The sequence below is a fragment of the Schistocerca gregaria genome, chromosome 3, assembly GCF_023897955.1.
Source record: "Schistocerca gregaria isolate iqSchGreg1 chromosome 3, iqSchGreg1.2, whole genome shotgun sequence".
Taxonomy (NCBI): domain Eukaryota; kingdom Metazoa; phylum Arthropoda; class Insecta; order Orthoptera; family Acrididae; genus Schistocerca; species Schistocerca gregaria.
Window position 1 is genome coordinate 122896686 of NC_064922.1, and position 20814 is coordinate 122917499.

Consider the following 20814-nt stretch of genomic DNA (forward strand, 5'->3'; position numbering starts at 1 on the left):
GTGAAAGTGAGGAGTTGCTCGATATGTATTCCTCCCCGTATTGACAGTGACCCACTGGTTTCTGAAATGACATCATGCAGATTGTGTCCATTTCTACACATATATCAGTCAGGACGTTAACGAGAATATGGGTTCCAAGCTGAAACTCGCAGATAGCACCGAAGCGTAAAGAAAAGAAATGGTGTAGTGGAAACAGTGTCGGGTGCTGGTAGTGGATTCTAGCCTCTCCTGTCCTCTCATTTCGACACTCATTCGTGGAAACCAACACTCAACTCTACGATGCCCTTCATCAATTGGAACCACGCCCCAATCCAGCCGTAAGCCCCACGATAAACCTTGAGAATGAGTTGCATTGGGACTGATTCTAACTAAAGAATGAATATGCACGCCATTCGATGACTTCTGCTCGGTGTGCTGTCTCTGCTGAAAGTGTTATGGGGAACAGTTTGGCTTGTCGATGAATTTGTCCCCTCTCGTCTATATTCTTCAGCGCATGCGGTTAACGATGGTTACCCTCCTGTTACAGAGGTCTCTACCGCGGTTGCCATGTCGACGGCGCGCCCGAGCGCCGAGTTGCTGAATACGGCGACGATGACGCCGACATCGACGTCCACGCTGCCAGTGACGCTGTCGCCAACAGACGCAGTGCCCGAGGTGAGTTTCCTCTCTGCGCCGATCAGTCGCTTTAACTGCTTGCCAAATGACGCAGCAATATCATTATCTAAGACGAATGCTGCATTTGAAGCACAAAACCAACTTCATTTCTTTCTTTATGAGGTTTGCTAAGAGGTGAGACACCTGCATTGTTGTTTTCGGTATTGCAGTCGCTGCTCTGTCTGGTTAAGGCGTAACAGTGCTAGGGACTGAATACAGCCAGGAACTGATCTGTTAGTAGCATAAAACATGTTAGACTTAAATATTTGACAGTGAAGAAATGAATGTCAATAAGATGCTGCTGCATTGCCAACCTTAAATAAAGGTATTTCCTCGATACGTTATCTTTCTGGTAAGTAAATCTTGTAATCTTAATGAATCGAAATTGTATTAATTTATTCTGGTTCTCTGTTACATCACTTGGTACCAGGAATTTCCTTACTTATCCTGAAGGAAGGGGCGCAGTTAATCCCTAAATCTAATTCGCAGAGTGTGGGATTCAGCTGTTTGTTGTCACGCTATATTGTGGATGTTAATTTTATTGTGGTCTTGTGAATGTCTTACAACGAGTTAATTAGGCCTACGGCTACCTGGCCGCGTCCTTGTGAAGTGTGTCAGGGGTTTTACGGCCCGGTGCGAACCGCTTGCCATACCAGAAGGTTGCTCACAATATTTTGCAGTAGTTTCATCGTCACATTTCTTATTACAGATGTTGTATACGTCCTTTCTTATAACATTCTTCAATTGATTTAAATAGCAGTGGATGTGCCCAGTTAAGTTTCATTTGGGTATTACTTCGAGTTAGTGCATATTATTGAACTCACTGCTAAAAGCTTTTACAAACTGTTTGATTTTATTTCAAACATGTACCGTTAAGATTATGTAATTTTACTCTCAAATGCTGATTGATGTAAAGAGTATTTGGTAAATTTCATAATACACTAATCTTTACCTTGCTGTGCTCTCAGTTTAGAAATTGTTAACTGAAGCCTTCTGATTTAGGGACCATCCATTAAAGTTGTCAGTTTTATCTAGATTCTTGTAGTCTTGATAAATCATAATTCGAATTTGCAGTAACGAGTGATGTTTAACCCCATCTGCCGAGGTCTTCGTTGTCCTTCCTAGTAGAGGCGTACTGAAATATGACAGTTATTTTTTCAGAAAACTGTCTGTATATCCTCCAGGTACCACCACCACATTTTTTTTATAATGTCCCTGAATATAGGATACTAATGTTTCTGAAATGTCATCAAAAGTTCAATGGTGGGCCACACGACGTGATGGATGAGAAATCCTCCACCTATAACAAAGAACTTCATTTCATTATAACATTTCACTTCTAGGAATGTACCATTCGTTCCAAAACTTGAAAAAAAAGTAAGAAATATACTTTTTATGAAACGGGGGTGGAGGAGAAACAGGGACGAGCCTCCATACGACGGAGAACTTTTCTGTTTCTTACTACTACACCACCTATTAGTACTTTCCCCATGTTTAAAAATCTTAATTATTTCCCCCGTTTGCTGTTTTTGGGGATAATTTTCGTGGTGAGTAATGGGAAGTCTGAGTTAATATTTTCAGAACTTAACAAGAATAAGTAGTAAGAATAAAGGAAAGGAATATTTAGTCACCGCGGAGGAGGTCACCAGGTCTGCTCTGCCTGTTCACAAAGTCACAAAGTGGCCCGCATATAATCAACACGTTACCCAGATAACTGTCAAACTGACGAATTGGTCTATCTGTCCGGTTCAGGTAGTAAAACCCCAATAAAATACATAAAGTAAGCTGCCACGAAGGAATTATCCGAATTGGAAGAAAGTCGGTATATGTGATGTATATGTACAGACAAACAAACGAGTACAATTTCAGGAAAACTGTGTCATTTAGTCGAGAGAAAGAGCTCCATAAATTGGGCAAGTCAGTTACTCTTAGGGACACCTCTGGCCCTTATGCAAGCAGTTGTCAGGCTTGGCATTGACTGACAGTTGTTGGATGTCCTCTTGAGGGATATCGTGCCAAATTCAGACCGTATGGTGCGTTAGACCGTCAAAATCCCGAGCTGGTCGGAGGGCCCGGTCGAATAATACCCCAACCATTCTCAGTTGGGGAGGGATCCGGCGACCTTGACGGAAAGGTAGGGTTTGGAAAGCGCGAAGACAAGCAGTAGAAAATCTAGCCTCGTGTTGGCGGGTATTATCTTACTGAAATGTAAGCCCAGGATGAATTGCCATCAAGAGCAAGAAAACAGAGCGTTGAATATAGACGACGTACCGCTGTGCTTCAAGGATGTCGCGGGTGATATCCAAACGAGTCCTGCTACGAAATGCAGTGGGCAGCCAGGTTGGCGTCCCACCGCTGCCTGGGGCGTATCAGGCACGTTTCCGCTGGTCATCGGAGGTCGGTTCAAAGGTGGACTCATAACTAAAGACAGTTCTGCTCCTATCAACGAAATTCCAAGCCGAATGCACCCCACACCACTGAAAACTGAGTTGTCGGTGTACAGAGGATAATAGGAGTCGGCCCTGTGCGCTCAGCCGTCACTCCATGAGCCGCTTATTAATGGTCCACGTTACACTGAGTCCCGATCTGCACGTCGAATGGATCCGGTGCTCTGACTGCCCCAGACGATTGACCCCAGATTCACCTCTTCGTTCCTTACATGGTGTTTCGTCCATCATTCAGTCGTTACTGCCCACATCGTCGCATAGGGGCATAGCTCCTATTCAAATGCCAAATGTTTGCCAGTTCCTCCAGTCGCCTTCTCTGAGCCCGGTTACACGTCCTCTCTAAAATGTTGTCATTTGCACATATTTTTCACTCACCTGTCTGCAAGGCGTAATTACTGTCCAGCTAACTAAAAGGAACATAATTAGCAAAGACGTTATGCTCTGGTACCGACAAGTCCTGTGTGTACTGTCCTTGCCAGCTGCACGGTCAAATTGCGCTGCAGCGTCACACATTCATCTATTTTTTCGTCATCAGTCTACTGACAGGTTTGATATGGCCCGCCACGAATTCCTCCCCTGTGCTAACCTCTTCATCTCAGAGTAGCACTTGCAACCTATGTCCTCAATTATTTGCTTGACGTATTCCAATCTCTGTCTTCCTTTACAGTTTTTGCCCTCTACATCTCCCTCTAGTACCATGGAAGTCATTTCCTCATATCTTAGCAGATGTCCTATCATCCAGTCCCTTCTCCTTATCAGTGTTTTCCACATATTCCTTTCCTTTCCGACTCTGCGCAGAACCTCCTCATTCCTTACCTTATCAGTCCACCTCATTTTCAACATTCGCCTATAGCACCACATCTCAAATGCTTCCATTCTCTTCTGTTTCGGTTTTCCCACAGTCCCTGTTTCACTACCATACAATGCTACTGCCTAGGTAGCAGAATTCCTTAACTTCATTGACTTCGTGACCATCAATCCTGATGTTCAGTATCTCGCTGTTCTCATTTCTGCTACTTCTCACTACCTTCGTCTATCTCCGATCTACTCTCAAAGCATACTGTGTACTCATTAGACTGTTCATTCCGTTCAGCAGATCACTTAATTCTTCTTCACTTTCACTCAGGATAGCAATGGCATCAGCGAATCGAATCATTGATATCCTTTCACCTTGTATTTTACTTCCACTCCTGAACCCTTCTTTTATTTCCATCATTGCTTCCTCGATGTACAGATTGAAGAGTAGGGGCGAAAGGCTACATACAGTCTTGTCATACATCCTTCCTAATACGAGCTCTTCGTTCTTGATCGTCCACTCTTATTATTCCCTCTTGGTTGTTGTACATATTGTATATGACCCGTCTCTCCCTATAGCTTACCCCTACTTTTTTCAGTATCTCGAACAGCTTGCACCATTTTATATTGTCGAACGCTTTTTCCAGGTCGACAAATCCTATGAACGTCTCTTAATTTTTCTTTAGCCTTGCTTCTATTATTAGCCGTAACGTCAGAATTGCCTCTCTCGTGCCTTTACTTTTCCTAAAGCCAAACTGATCGTCACCTAGCGCATTCTCAATTTTCTTTTCCATTCTTCTGTATATTATACTTGTAAGCAGCTTCGATGCATGAGCTGTTAAGCTGATTGTGCTATAATTCTCGCACTTATCAGCTCTTGCCGTCTTCGGAATTGTGTGGATGATGCTTTTCCGAAAGTCAGATGGTATGTCACCAGACTCATATATTCTACACACCAAGGTGAATAGTCGTTTTGCTGCCACTTCCCCTAATGATTTTAGAAATTCTATCACATCAGACAAATCTTCACCCTCATAGAGGTTTTCTATGTATTCTTTCCACCTATCTGCTCTCTCCTCTGCATTTAACAGTGGAATTCCCGTTGCACTCTTAAAGTAACCATCGTTCCTTTTAATGTCACCAAAGGTTGTTTTGACTTTCCTGTATGCTAAGTATGTCCTTCCGACAATCATATCTTTTTCGATGTCTTCACATTTTTCCTGCAGCCTTTTCGTCTTCCTATTTATTTCATTCCTCAGCGACTTGTATTTCTGTATTCCTGATTTTCCCGGAACATGTTTGTACTTCCTCCTTTCATCAATCAACTGAAATATTTCTTCTGTTACCCATGGTTTCTTCACAGCTACCTTCTTTGTACCTATGTTTACCATCCCAACTTCTGTGATGGCCCTTTTTAGAGACGTCCATTCCTCTTCAACTGTGTTGTCTACTGCGCTATTCCTTATTGCTGTATCTACAGCGTTAGAGAACTTCAACGTATGTCGTCATTCCTTAGTACTTCCGTATCCCACTTCTTAGCGTATTGATTCTTCCTGACTAATGTCTTGAACTTCAGCCTACTCTTCATCACTACTATATTGTGATCTGAGTCTATATCTGCTCCTGGGTACGCCTTACAATCCACTATCTGATTTCGGAATCTCTGTCTGACCGTGATGTAATCTAATTAAAATCTTTCCGCATCTCCCGGCCTTTTCCAAGTATACCTCCTCCTCTTGTGATTCTTTAACAGGGTATTCGCTACTACTAGCTGAAACTTGTTACAGAACTCAATTAATCTTTCTCCTCTTTCATTCTTTGTCCCAAGCCCATATTCTCCTGTAACCTTTTCTTCTACTCCTTCCCCTACAACTGCATTCCAGTCGCCCATGACTATTAGATTTTCGTCCCCCTTTACATACTGCATTACCCTTTCAATATCCTCATACACTTTCTCTATCTGTTCATCTTCAGCTTGCGACGTCGGCATGTATACCTGAACTATCGTTGTCGGTTTTGATCTGCTGTCGATTCTGATTAGAACAACCCGGTCACTGAACTGTTTACAGTAACACACCCTCTGCCCTACCTTCCTATTCATAACGAATCCTACACCTGTTATACCACTTTCTGCTGCTGTTGATATTACCGGATACTCATCTGACCATAAATCCTTGTCTTCCTTCCACTTCACTTCACTGACCCCTACTATATCTAGATTGAGCCTTTGCATTTCCCTTTTGAGATTTTTTAGTTTCCCTACCACCTTCAAGCTTTTGAGATTCCACGCGCCGACTCGTAGAACATTGTCCTTTCATTGATTATTCAACCTTTTTTTCATGGTAACCTCCCCCTTGGCAGTCCCTTCCCGGAGATCCGAATGGGGGACTATTCCGGAATCTGTTGCCATGGAGAGATCATCATGACACTTCTTCAACTACAGGACACATGTCCTGTGGATACACGTTACGTGTCTTTAATGCAGTGGTTTCCGTTGCCTTCTGCATCCTCATGTCGTTGATCATTGCTGATTCTTCCGGCTTTAGGGGCAATTTCCCACCCCTAGGACAACAGAGTGCCCTGAACCTCTATCTGCTCCTCCGCCCTCTTTGACAAGGCCGTTGGCAGAATGAGGCTGACTTCTTATGCCGTAAGTCTTCGGCCGCCAATGCTGATTATTTATCAAAATTTAGGCAGTGGCGGGGATCGAACCCGGGACCGGAGACGTTTTTGATTATGAATCAAAGACGCTACCCCTTTTTTTTCATCTCATTTTGTTCGCTTTTGGTAGTTGCATCTGCTCGAGGCGGACGTCGTAAGACATCCGTTTAAGTTCGTTGTTAATCGATTAACTCAGTTTTTTTTATTGCAGAGGGTAGTTAAATCCTCTGACCGAACACGCTGAGCTACCGTGCTGGGATCCCCTAGACCACGGGACCCACCCATCTATCGGCCTCCAATGTTAACAATTTTGCGTTTCACTTCGAGACCTATGTGACTATCACTTGTTGACCAGTTAGCATAACTTCTTCGTGGTACGTGGTTTTTTGTGTTAGGGTGTATTTCAAACAATAATGCGAGTCTACAGTGGCTGTGGTTAATAAAAATGAAACAACATGCGTCATTTTGAAGCTATAACCGGAACAGCAGCGGTCTTCTAACGTAATTTAACAAATAACTCAATCTATACCGTAAATGTATATTTTTTTTAGAAACATAAACACAATTTTCGATCTAGACTGATTGCTTTATTAAATTTGCTTTTTTCTCGTACAAAGTTATTCGACCCTTATAGTGGCATTCTTTTCACGAGTATCAGGTGTCTTAGGACACCACAAGAAACTACCAGCACAAATGGTCCAAGAGTTGAGTTCAGTTGAGTTCGTTGCAGAATCACAAGAAGGATGTGTAGCAATGTAATCATTCGCGCATTTTACTTTATTCATGAAGAAAACTGTATTTTAAATGAATCCTGAGGTAATATTCGACACTGTGAGACGGAATAAATGTTTTAGTTAGTAAATGAGGGATAATATATAAAATACAGCCGAGTAAGATACCATTACGACATAAATCTTATAGGGATTGTGAAAGGTGAAGTTCAAGGGATATAGGTGCATATTGAGAAGGTGTTGAAGCAGTGTTACAACTTTTCATCATTGTTTCTTTAATTGCATGTAAACAAAAAAAATTAAGGAATACTGGCGTTTAACGTCCCGTCTCTAATGAGATTGGGAACGATGGGGAAATGGGTTGTGCCATTTCAAAGGAAGTACCTCTGTCATTTGCTGGAAGAGATGTAGGAAAATCCTCTGAAACCTAAATATGGAGGGATGGACCGCAGGGACTTTGAATCGTCTTGCTTCCGAATGAGAGTCCAGTGTCTGTCGTAGCACTGAAGAGTGCAGCCCAGTAAGAGAAATGAGAGTATAGGGAGCACAAACATGGGTGCTGAGTTTCTCGCTAGATCTTGCGTTTCAACATGCAAGTAAGGGAGACTGGGAAGATATGTAGTGATAGGAATTTAGCTAGTACAAGTCGCTGTTCGGCGCCATTTTATGTCGTGGTGACTATTCTGTGTGGATTTTTATGAAATATCATATTTAATACCCACGTGACTGCAGAACGTGCTAATAAATGAAGGGACTGGGAACGCCAACCCCTATAACAGATAGCTTTCGACCACAGCGGTAAATATTTAAATTTCTATTACAAATCTCCGTACTAGCGATGTAATAAAACCGGAATATGCACTTTATTAATAGCAAAAATGCTTAAAATGCTGTTGACCATCGCCTGTCCAGTCGTTCAATCTGAGAGGACTGCTACGAACTGTGACCTTCCGACAGGTGATCACGAATCCGGTCTCATAACTGAGAGGATGCTCTATAGGCAAGCAACTTGATTATATGCAAAAATATAGAATTAATTTGAGATCATGCATCGGTAGCTATCATTACTTCGTGAGCATAAAGAGATAGATTTGTTTCACAAGAATGATATTTTTTGAATCCATCTTGGCTGTTTGTAAATAAATCATTTTCATCGCGGTTATTTTTCGTACTTGTGGCATTAAATGTAAATTTTTAAATGATTTTAAAAGTTTAATAAATGCCGCAAATTTAAAATTTTTGTTTAATTACTTTTTATTTATTTAATTTAATAATTTTTATTTAAAATTGTGTGGTACAGATATCGTTTGGTGTAATGGATTTCCATTGCTGTTGCACCTGGTTGGTCAATAAAGTAATGGTTAGCGCTGTCTATGGATGGATATGGAGTTGTAGTCCGATGATATCCCATATGCGCTCGATAAGAGAGAGATCTGGTGATCGAGAACGACAAAGAAAGATGTCGACATCAGGTAGGACACGTTGGGTTACGACAGCGTTATCTTGTTCGAAAACACTACCTGGTACGCTGTTCCTGAATGGCAGTATGATAAGTCGAATCGCCACAGTGACGTACAGATTTGCAGGCAGGGTGCGTTGGATAACCACGACAGTTATACGAAATCGCACATCAGAGCATCACTGCAGATATAGGTCCGGTGTGTCTAGCACACAGTTGGGCTATTTGCAGGCCCTCAACGGATGGCTCTGACGCATCATTCTGCATCTGCAGCAGTAATTTAATCAGCAGTTGGCATCACAATGACACAACGAACTGTAGTGAATCGGTTACCTTGAAAGACAGGTCAGAGCCAGACGCCCTGCAGCATGCATTCCACTCACACCAAACCACCGCCAACGGACCTCCTTGTAACCAACTTACGGCCATCACTGTGACCGAAGCAGAAAGAGCAGCCATCAGGAGACACAACAGACCCCTCCGTCTCGTCTAATGAGCTCTCGCCTGAGACCACTGAAATCGTAAATGGCGGTGGTTTGGCGTGAGTGGAATGCATGCTGCAGGGCGTCTGGCTCTGACCTGTCTTTCAAAGAAACCGATTCACTACAGTTCGTTGTGTCATTGTGATGCCAACTGCTGATTAAATTACTGCTGCAGATGCAGAATGATGCGTCAGAGCCATACGTGGAACACTACGGTCTTCCCTCTCGGTAGTGCCACGTGGACGTCCGTGGTCTGGTCTTCTTGCGGCCGTACATTCTCGTGACCACCGGTGCTAGGAATCATGTACAGTGGCTACATTCCTAACAAGACCTTTTGCAGTATCGCAGAAGGAACATCTAGCTTCTCGGGGTCCTATTACACAACCTCGTTCAAACTAAGTGAAGTGTTGATAATGGCGTCTTACGGCAAAATTTGTATTTCATTCCCACGTTTTATGTTTTCCCTCAATTTACATTATTTTCTTTTGCTCACGTTGCAAACCCTACTCTCTTAATTTTCTTCTGCTATTTAATTTTCGGATGGATAAGATTTCCCATATTTTGCGCTTTTGAACCACTACCATACCCATCAGCATCGATTTTTAAATTTATTTATGTGGATACTGTTTCGTGTTCCCACTCACATGCAACTTTCAAGATAAAGCATAACATAAAACGGTTCAGTTTGTTCCACAGTGACATGTCCATGGTGTCTGTCTACTTTCAACACTCTCCGCTTTCAGAGCTATCAGGAGCACACTCCAATAGAACGTCTAGGTAAACCATTTTTTTCTTTTATATACAAAGCGATATGTTGAGTACAAAACCTTTCGCAAGGAACGCCCCTAGCAGATGGTGTGGACTTGTCGCGGCTACTTCTCACGTCTGCCACGGCCAATCACGTAATGCGCTCTTTTCCCACATCTGTGGTAATGCCGCCGTGTTACGCAGCTGTGGCGTTCAGTCAGCGTTACCGTTACGGCAGTTGTCTGCACTTCGCTGTTCAAACATGACCACGGTGGTGCTAGTTATTGGGTTTTTTCTTTAATTTTAAGGACATTTAGCTGTTACGACCTTTTCTGATTTACATGGTCAATGAATTGTTTTCCACCATTCAGGTGCGTATATAGCAGAAATTGAGTATTTTCATTTACCTTATTTCTTTCAGTTTTGGAGACTTGATTCTCATTTTTAATTTTGTTAATCATCACAATTGGTTTATTCACTAAACTTCAAGTTCAAACTTTTTCATAATTCCTGGATATTTATAAAGCATTGGTTTTCAGTGTGTGTTGTTGAAGCAGTACCACGTGCATATCCTATGCCGACAATCAGAATTGTGTTCAATTGAGCTCCATACTTTTTTGCTTTGAAGATCTTCATAGCTTTCATTGAAGGTTAAACAAAAAAAGAGATAATTTACATCCACATATACATACTTCGCAAACCACTGTGAAGAGCATACCTGTTTTTCTTCAGATTATCATGACATTCTCAGACACTTCAAACATACTGTGACTATTCGTATTTTCCTTCTTTCCATGCATTCAATACGGCCTATTACTTCTGTTTTGTACAGGTCGCAAGGAACTGAGAAAGACTGCAGGATGCGACGCACTAGTAATTTGTCAGAAATCTCCTTTTTGGACTGATTAAACTTGTCTGGTATTCGACTGAGACTGTGTGATCGTTCAGTTTCAACCCACTGCAAATGGTTACTCCCAGGTATTTGAGTTACCCGTTTCCAATTGTGACTGACTGATATTGTGGACACAGGACATTGTTTTCTTTCGTTTTGTGATTTCAACATTTAAAACCAATTGCAAATCTTTCTATCACTTTCAAATCGTACCAAGATCCGAACGAATATTTGCGTAGATTTTTTTAGGCAGTACTTCATTGCCGTTAATATCATCTGTGAAAAGTCTAAGGTTACTGTTAATATTGTGTACAACATCCTTAATATAATGGATATAACGATATAAGTGCAGCTATTTTTATATGTGGTACTTTAATATGTCCACACATCAATGCGTCGAAAACTTCTCCCACAAACATTTCAAAAACTTTACAACCTGATGTTTTCTGCGTGGTCGTACTCCACAACAGGTAAACCAACCTGAAGGATACATTCCGATTTTATCTGCTTTGAGGTATGTTGTAGTCTAAGGCGAAATGAAAGTTACGTATTCTTTTAATACATACCAAAGCGGTAATTAAGGGGGCGAAAGAACCCTTCCAAAGAAATTGAATTTAATATTTCTGAGTGAATACCGTTGAAACGGTGGCAGAAGGGTTGCAGAAGGAACACCTCATCATATAAAAGTTGTATCGTTTTTAATGAACATTACCATGGTACACAAAAATTTGTCGAGATTCATTTTTTTCGAAATCCCCTTCCCTCTCCATTATTTTATATTTCATTTCGACGTTTGATAAATGGCAAAACGGATAGCATCGTTAATACCACATTCAATCAAATATCACTAAGTGCAATTTCAAAGACGCATTTGTCAGAAATAAGCTACAAAAAACTCAAAAAAATGACTTTGACCACTATGGGACTCAACTTCTGAGGTCATTAGTCCCCTAGAACTTAGAACTAGTTAAACCTAACTAACCTAAGGACATCACACACATCCATGTGCGAGGTAGGATTCGAACCTGCGACCATAGTGGTCTCACGGTTCCAGACTGCAGCGCCTAGAACCGCACGGCCACTTCGGGTGGCACAAACATCTCCATATCGCTGAAAGTGCGCCCAGTATATGTGCGCCTCAGTGCCAATTGTCACGTTAGATTGTTTAATAAGTGTTTGCCAGATAAACTGTTTTATTTTCAACCGATCTGGGTGCACCGATGTAACGTACATTGAAAACAATAGAACTTTATGTTTGTCGCTGTTACCGTTTCAGCAGTATTCATTCGGAAATATAAGCTATTTTATTTTCAAGGAAATGTTTCAGCTTCTTAACGGCCACATGGACAAATATAAAACAATATCTGTCTCTTATTTGGCTCTCCTGTGACGTGCTTATTCAAAGCCAACCAAAATCGAAGTGTATTCATTGGGTAGGTTTACTTGTAACTGGACTAGGCCTGTCTGTATAGACAAACCGTTTTGCTTCCTCACGTTCACACTTTAACAGCTGGCCTGCTGCCCAGAGGAAAATTAGAATTAACGACGTGTTCCTGCCATTTGTACTTGGAGGTGCTAACGAACTTAAAAACACACGACTCCTAATCGCTGTAATTGTTAGTCTTAAAATGACGTAAATAGTGATGAGACGTTTTTCGGTACACCGTCCTCAGCTAGAAACAGAAATATCTACAATTATACCCCTTACATCCTGTACAACAAGAACAGTAATGATCCCAAACTATTTCCCTGAGCACAAATGAATTCACTTCTACATCTATTGATGATCGTCAGTCGGCCATAACACGCTTCTTCCTCCCCAGAAAAACATCCTCATATGTGTCATGAATTTAACTGGATACTCCTGTACGATCGTAGTTACGATACTAAGCGTAGGTGTGGTATTGAGTGAAATCCTTTTTTGAAATCAAGAAATAATACATCTACGTGACTGCCTTGATCCGTGGCTTTCAGGACGCCATGTGAGAAGAGTATGGATAGGTTTCCACATGAGCCAGCCGGTGTGGCAGAGGGGTTCTAGGCGCTACAGTCTGGAACCGCACGACCGCTACGGTGAAAGGTTCGAATCCTACCTAGGGCATGGATGTGTGGATGTCCTTAGGTTAGTTAGGTTTTAGTGATTCTATGTTCTAGGGGACTGATGACCTCAGATGTTAAGTCCCATAGTGCTCAGAGAGGTTTCCACATGACCATCATTGTCCTGCACTGTCCAGATAGTGGTCTTGCATTGCTCTCCACTAATCTCGGGAACGATTAGTAGTTTTTAGCTTTTAAAGTAAATAAATTGGAATGGATGGTGAAATGGGTGTGGGGCGTTTTCAGAAGTCAGTTACGGAGCTTCGGAGAATGGGAATCAGGTGACGTTGGCTGGGAGCTCAACACTGTCCGACCAGCGTGATTCATTGTATAGGATATTGGAATGCGCGCTTTATCAGGCTCTACTGTCTCCGGAACAATGCATATTCGGGACGTAGTGGTGAGCGAGCAGTATGAATGAGGGGGCAGAGAAAGGTGGGAGACGTAGTCGGTGCTGCGCTGGAGTTCAGGTAGAACAGCACAGTGGAGCGGCGGCGGCGGTGGCGGCGGGGGCGGCGGCCTACAGCTGGGCGGCGCGGCGCACAGTGGCGACCCAAGTGCAGACCGAGGAGAGCGGCCGGCCCGTCTGCAGGGAGTGGCCGCCGGGCGCTGAGTGGTCCTCCACCCTCCACGGCGGCCGCACAGAGTGGCTGGAGAGCTCTGCCTCACTCCGCCCACCCGTTCAGTTCCGGTCCGGGCCTCGAGATTGCGTACGTCACTCCGGCCGCCCGCGCAACGTCCCCACTACCACGCTCGGGACCACGGCCACGACCACGCGACCCTCCGACACTTCCTGCGCCACTCGCAGCGAAACCCGCGGACGTGAATCTGTGTTGCAGTCATTCAGATTCTGTGTCGATGATCACCTTTCGGCCTTGCTATACACTGACCTGACACAAGCCTTGGGATGTCATCTAATATCGTGTCGGACCTCCATAGCTGCGAAATTGTGGCCGGTGCAAGATTTTGTGCGCCAACTGACCCCTCGATTACGTACCAAGTGTTCAATGATATTCTTGTCGGGCGATCATATGCTGGAATTGTCCACACCAATCGCGAACAACTGAAGCCCGCTAAGATGGTGTGTTGTCATTCATTAAAATTCCATCGTTGTTGCTGTTCAGCTAGCCCGACATAAGCACTTCCAGCAAATTATAGGTTCAGTTGAAGCAGAGGATCCAGTCCATTCTATGTCAGCAAAGTCCACACCATTATGGAGCCACCATCAGCTTGCCCAGTGCCTTGCTGTCAACTTGGTTCTGAGACACACTCCACCTAACTATCAGCCCTTGCTGACTGAAATTGGCATTCCTCTGACCAGGCCACTGATTTCCAGTCGTCTTGGGTCCAACTGATATTGTCACGACGCCAGGAAAGGCGCTGTAGATGATGTCGTACTATGAGATAAGGCACTCGCGTCGGTCGTCTGCTGCCATAGCCCGTTAAAGCCGCATTTCACCGCAGTGTCCTGATGGATACGTTCGCCGTTCGTCCCACATTGATATCTACGTTTATTTCAAGCAGTGTCGCTTGCACAAATACGCTGCTGTCTGTCGTTCAGTGAAGCCCACCCATGGTGAGAGGTAATGCATGGAATTTGGTTCTCTGGAGGCACTCTTGACACAGTGGGTCCCGGCTTACTGAATTCCCTAACAATTTCCGAAATGGAATTTCCCATGCATCTAGCTCCACGTACTATTCCGTGTTCAAAGTATCCGTCGTGCGCCCATAATCAGGTTGCAAACTTCTTCACATCAGTTATCCGAGTATAACTGGCAGCTCTGTGAAGGCACTGCCCTTTTAAATCTTGTGCACGCGATGCTACTGCAATCTATATATGTGCATATCGGTTTCCCATTACTTTCATCTCTTCAGTGTATATCGAAGCAGCAGTGACTGAAATAAAAGGTAGCTTCAGGAGAGTTCCCTCCTTCAGAATGACAAATCCTTCATTGAGGACAACGGAAAGGGGCAGCTGTAGTAGAACAAACAAAGTTTCAGACACCAAATTTTTGCGATACCCTTTGTGCTAAAAAAAACTTCGCCTCCTAAATTTAGCTTGAAATGGGAAGTACTGCACTAGCCGCTAACAGTCTTTTGTCAGGCCAGAGGGTCGGATAGAACTTTCACTAACTATACTGGCGATTCCCATCTCATTGTATCAACGTGCCCGTCAAGATATTCATTCACGGTTTGAAAACAAGATATGGCGCTGGCTTTGCCTACTTCAGCGGGGATAGCCTATCTTTGGCTATGTTCAAGCTTTCGACGGAAAGCAGCATCTTCATCTGAATACGCAGCAACGTCTTTGTCACGGCTTCGAAGACTGCACATGTAAATCTCGAAAAGCAGCAATGGGGCCCCAACGCTAACAGCCATATGCTCGATTTAATCAAGTGACTCTATTAGTGTGAAAGTCGACATAAGTGTGTCCGGTTACTTTGGACCATGGGCACTCCATTATCTCACGAAACGAGTTGACGGAACACCTGACGAAACTAAGTCTGATTGATGGCCAGCCTTATTTAATTTACCTTGCACATAAAGATTTTTTGTTACTGGGGTAAAGAAAAAAGTCCATCAAGAATTGTTACTGACGTTGGAGATAGCGCAACATTCCAAAGGAAGACATTATGCCGCAATTTAGTCTAGAATTCCACGAAAAACTTGGTTCTCCAAAATCAGGCTGTCTGTGTCACTACTATAACACGAATTCGATTTGGCACAGCTGTTATCTTTTATATCTCTGAAGGATGAAAGTTCAGCCATATCCGTATTGCAAAATCCACCAAACTGAAATTGCAAACCTCAATCATTTGCTATTGGTTTGTTCACTCTGACAGACAACGCCGCAAGTTCATCAAGGCCTTGATCACAGCAGGAATTCCCTAACTTACATCTGTGACGGACAAATTTGGCAGCTGTCCATAACGGGCTATGCCAGTACTGGAAGAAGCGGATATCCAGTTACAAGTCAGACACAAAGGATCTAGCGTCAAAAGTTGTGATATGTGGCTCTGTTGTGTGCGTGTATTTACAAAGTTTACCATGTACGTTTAACTGGTATTACTGTAATTTCTAACATTTATAGGAGGTGCATTCAAGTTCTAAGGCCTCCGATTTCTTTTCTCCGGACTGGAAAGAGATAGAAACATGCGCATTATTTTAAAATGAGGCCGAGTTCATTGTCAATACGTCACAGAGATGGCAGCACCATACGGCAGATGGAATTTTACCGCCAGCAGCGAGAATGAGAACTGTTTTAAATACTTAAAATGGAGACGTTTTCCTTACGTGAACAGCGTGCAATCATTCGTTTTCTGAATTTGCTTGGTGTGAAACCAACTGAAATTCATCGACACATGGAGTTATGGATGTGTCGAAAGTGCGTTCGTGAGTGCGACAGTTTAATGAAGGCAGAACATCGTGTGACAACAAACCGAAACAACCTCGGACTCGCACAAGCCGGTCTGGCGACATGATCGAGACAGTGGAGAGAATTGTTTTGGGGGATCGCCGAATGACTGTTGAACAGATCGCCTCCAGAGTTGGCATTTCTGTGGGTTCTGTGCACACAATCCTGCATGACGACCTGAAAATGCGAAAAGTGTCATCTAGGTGGGTGCCACGAATGCTGACGGACGACCACTTGACTGCCCGTGTGGCATGTTGCCAAGCAATGTTGACGCGCAACGACAGCATGAATGGGACTTTCTTTTCGTCGGTTGTGACAATGGATGAGAAGTGGATGCCATTTTTCAATCCAGAAACAAAGCGCCAGTCAGCTCAATGGAAGCACACAGATTCACCGCCACAAAATAAAATTTCGGGTAATCGCCAGTGCTGAAAAAATGATGGTGTCCATGTTCTGGGACAGCGAGGGCGTAATCCTTACCCACCGCGTTCCAAAGGACACTACGGTTACAGGTGCATCCCACGAAAATGTTTTGAAGAACAAATTCCTTCCTGCACTGCAACAAAAACGTCCGGGAAGGGCTGCCTGTGTGCTGTTTCACCAAGACAACGCACCCGCACATCGAGCTAACGATACGCAACAGTTTCTTCGTGATAACAACTTTGAAGTGATTCCTCATGCTCCCTACTCACCTGAACTGGCTCCTAGTGACTTTTGGCTTTTGGCATTTTCCAACAATGAAAGACACTCTCCGTGGCTGCACATTCAGCAGCCGTGCTGCTATTGCCTCAGCGATTTTCCAGTGGTCAAAACAGACTCCTACAGAAGCCTTCGCCGCTGCCGTGGAATCATGGAGTCAGCGTTGTGAGAAATGTGTACGTCTGCAGGGCGATTACGTCGAGAAGTAACGCCAGTTTCAACGATTTCGGGTGAGTAGTTTATTAGAAAAAAAATCGGAGGCCTTAGAACTTGAATGTACCTCGTACTGTATACATGACATTGTATACCAGATCTGTAGTTACTCACTTCTCTGGCTTAATGATTAATGCCAAAGACCAATAAATAAAAATATAAGCGGATATGGAGCGTTATTAAAATTCATGTTGAAAGGAGGCCAATGATAAGATTCTCTGCCGCCATTGATGACAGTAGAGAACACCTGCAACACCTGTCGAATGATCAGCTGTGTTGTTACGTCTCGCCTGCCCCTCCCTTCCGCTGAAAAAATGTAACCCAATGAAGGTGATGCCACTTGGGATTATCTCACTCGACCCCACACGCAGCTGTGAATCAAGCAGTTACTTAGAACAGCAATTAATCTAAGCTAATCACGGGGATATGAGTGACCACAGTCACAAGAATTATAAGTGCTGAAATTCGACTCCATAATATCGATATATTGTGAATGTGTGAATATATTAGAAGGCCACATGAAAGAAATGTTAGCCTTTTCACTTTTGTGGACGCATATTGATGTGCCGAACTGTCCTTCCCCAGGTGCCGGGGACACGAATATGCGCACTGCTTGGGTTTTCCTGCAGTGCTAGGGACGTCTGCATGGATCGTAAGCCCATCAGTCCTGTGGAGAAGTTGCTTAAAAATATCAGCGAATAAAAAGAGTATCTAGTGTTCATCCTACAACGTATGTGCCTCTTTGCGTACTGTGGCTTCGGTTCGAAATCTTGAACCATTAATGAAATGCGACGATTGTTATGATCACATAATTCCCGATGCGGAGGGATGGAAATGGGCCCGTCATTGAACCAGACACTGAGTTTCCACGATGCTTTTTATCTCTGCAAACTCTTTAAAATTCCGTACAATGTTTAACTTAATTTGACAGATCGGGTAACTACGACTAGTAACGAAAATAAAGTCAGTCATCTAACGAGAAAAAATTGGAATCCCTGGAGGGTAGGTGACGTTCCAAACAGTATTGAGAAAATTTAGAGAACTTTCATTTGAAGCTGACTGCCGAACGATTCTGCTGCCGCCAACAAACATCGTGCGTAAGGATCACGAAGATTAAGACACGAGAAATTAGCGCTCATACAGAGGCATATAGACAGTCGTTTTTCTCTGGTTCTATTTGCGAGTATTTATTTCGATGTAGATGTAGATATCAGACAGTAAGATGTGGAACAACCAAGCTCCTTCGGCAAACAGATTTATTAAAACGGATGATAAGTATTTCATAGCGGCCGTAACGCCGTCCTTCAGCTCATGTAGCAGTATTTGGCAAGCCGTACAACAGTAACAAAGTCGCACTCAGCATGGAATACAGAAATCACATCTGTAGCAGCGAAACGCTGAACTAAAATCAAAAGGAAATAGTGCATTAGTTCCGTATCAGGCTTACAGCTTATCAAGTATGAGTCGAAATAAAAATTTGAGAAATTTGGTTAATAAACCACGTTTAAAGGTGTGACGATGAGACGAGTGAAAGAGCGACAGTGAAACCTGATGGCGCGTCACCCAGCCTGTAGGTCGCAGCAGCTCGCCGTGCTGTGGCGCTTGTCCACCAGGCCCTGTGTCGTGACTGCTACGGGACTCCGATAAAAGTGACCCTGAGTCAAGCTACTGAGGCCTATTTAAAAACCCGCATCCAGCAAGAAGGCACTAGACTTCAAGAGCAGGCGTTATTTTCTATTGCCACTACAGACGGCCGTTCTCACAAAAAACCATGTATCTTACAAGGGAACTCTCCAGATCTTTTAGGTTGCCACTACCTGGCTGGGCCTAACCGCCAACTAGATATCAGCAAATTATCGCTACATTCCTAGTGTCGTCCTTCCAAACAAGTAGTTTCTCTAACGGAGATTGACATTTTGGTGACTACTAATAATTTTATTATTGTTTGAAAGGAGTTGCTTCAAAATTAAATCGGCCCAAAATTATTCCTGTACACGGGTCATAATGTTAAGTGATGTCCGTTTCTAACTCGTCTCGAGGAAATGCAGGAAATCAGGAGGAATGTTTTTTTTTGTTTTAATTTATAGCTTAACTAGCGTTGGCCAGGTATTAATTTATAACTGTCCGTCCACACCCGTACCACTCAGTGTCTAGTCTTCTAAACTAGGTGCCGTACAATGATACAATTTTGTAGGTACATTCAGTCGCATGTTTGAGTACTGTCTTCAGTGTTACGAATGGGGTAGTGTCAGTGAAGTAATAAATTTAAACGTCATGAACACTAAAGCAGTTTTTCACACATCGCACTGTTTCTGATTTCATATCTCCTGAACGATGGGTCGTTCAGTGATATAATTTTGCTCTTACATGCAGTGCTATATGTGAATAGTGTCTATTAAACGTGTTACGAATACAGTTAGTAGTAAAGAAGTAATAAATTATAATGTTATACCTAATGAGGTACTTTTACTGCTAGAAAAACGAAAAAGTAGTATAAGTGTTTTTCCTTGTATCATTTTCGTGAGGGTTTATCAGAGAGAAAAAGTTTCGCAGAGGTCTGAAATTATGTGTAAAGATAAAACCAAGTCGCTAATTGCTCTCTTTCTCAAATACTGGATGAACTGAATCTGCGAATTCAACCGCAGCGGGATACTTTTCTTTTTCATCCCCCAACATCCCCACAATGATTGTCACCTGACATTAAGGCATATATACCAAGTTTGGTTGAAATGGGCCCAGTGCTTTTGGAGCAGACGTGAAACATACACAAGAACGCACGCACGCACACACACACACACACACACACACACACACACACACACACACACACACCTACATACATTTCCATGATATGTAAGGATTGCCAAATAAAATAAATGTTTCGCGCAGTCTGTTTAACACAGAATATAGATCGAGAGTAAACTGAAGAATGGCAAAAGTAATTAGGAGCGAAGCTAAACCAAATTTAATGGGACGAGCCGTGGACAATTGATGGCATAAAGGAGTGGCAGTAGCAACACAAATCTCGAAATCATACAGTTGTCTGTAAATGGTTGAATGCCACTTATGACAGTGATGAATACTTTTCGGCATCTTCTCGACAGTGAATAGCTTAAACGCTTCGGTGAGCTCTCAATTTGCACTGCGGATAAACCGGTGGAAAGCAAAAGTAATTAGGAACAGCAGAATTGAGATTAGTAATAAAATTAACCTCATAACGAGGCATCATCCCTTAGAAGAAGCGAAGGAATTCAGCTGCGTTGGAGGCAAAATAACATGACTGCCGAAGAATGAAGAACCCACAAAAACGACTGACACAGGTTAAAAGAGCCAAAATAAGACTACTTGAGAATCAAATATGGGTGTTCACTTGATAAAAAATTTCTGAGAATGTACACCTGGGGCACAGCATTGTACAGAAATGAATCGTGGACTGTGGAAGAAACAGAAAATAAGAATCGAAGCGTTTCAGGTTTAGTGCTGTAGACTGATATTAAAAATCATGTGGAGTGATAATACATG

At 43.0% G+C, this 20814-nt stretch overlaps 1 protein-coding gene across 3 annotated transcripts in view; it reads left to right on the forward strand.

Moving 5' to 3' along the window:
• LOC126355690 (calcitonin gene-related peptide type 1 receptor-like) overlaps positions 1–20814 on the forward strand; it is a 1110235-nt gene that overhangs the window by 428674 nt on the left and 660747 nt on the right. For all 3 annotated transcript variants that reach the window (XM_050006057.1, XM_050006058.1, XM_050006056.1), the window contains exon 2: positions 527–654. In XM_050006057.1, the coding sequence (XP_049862014.1) occupies positions 547–654 (108 nt within the window). In that variant the 5' untranslated portion in view covers positions 527–546. The remainder of the gene's footprint in view (positions 1–526; positions 655–20814) is intronic.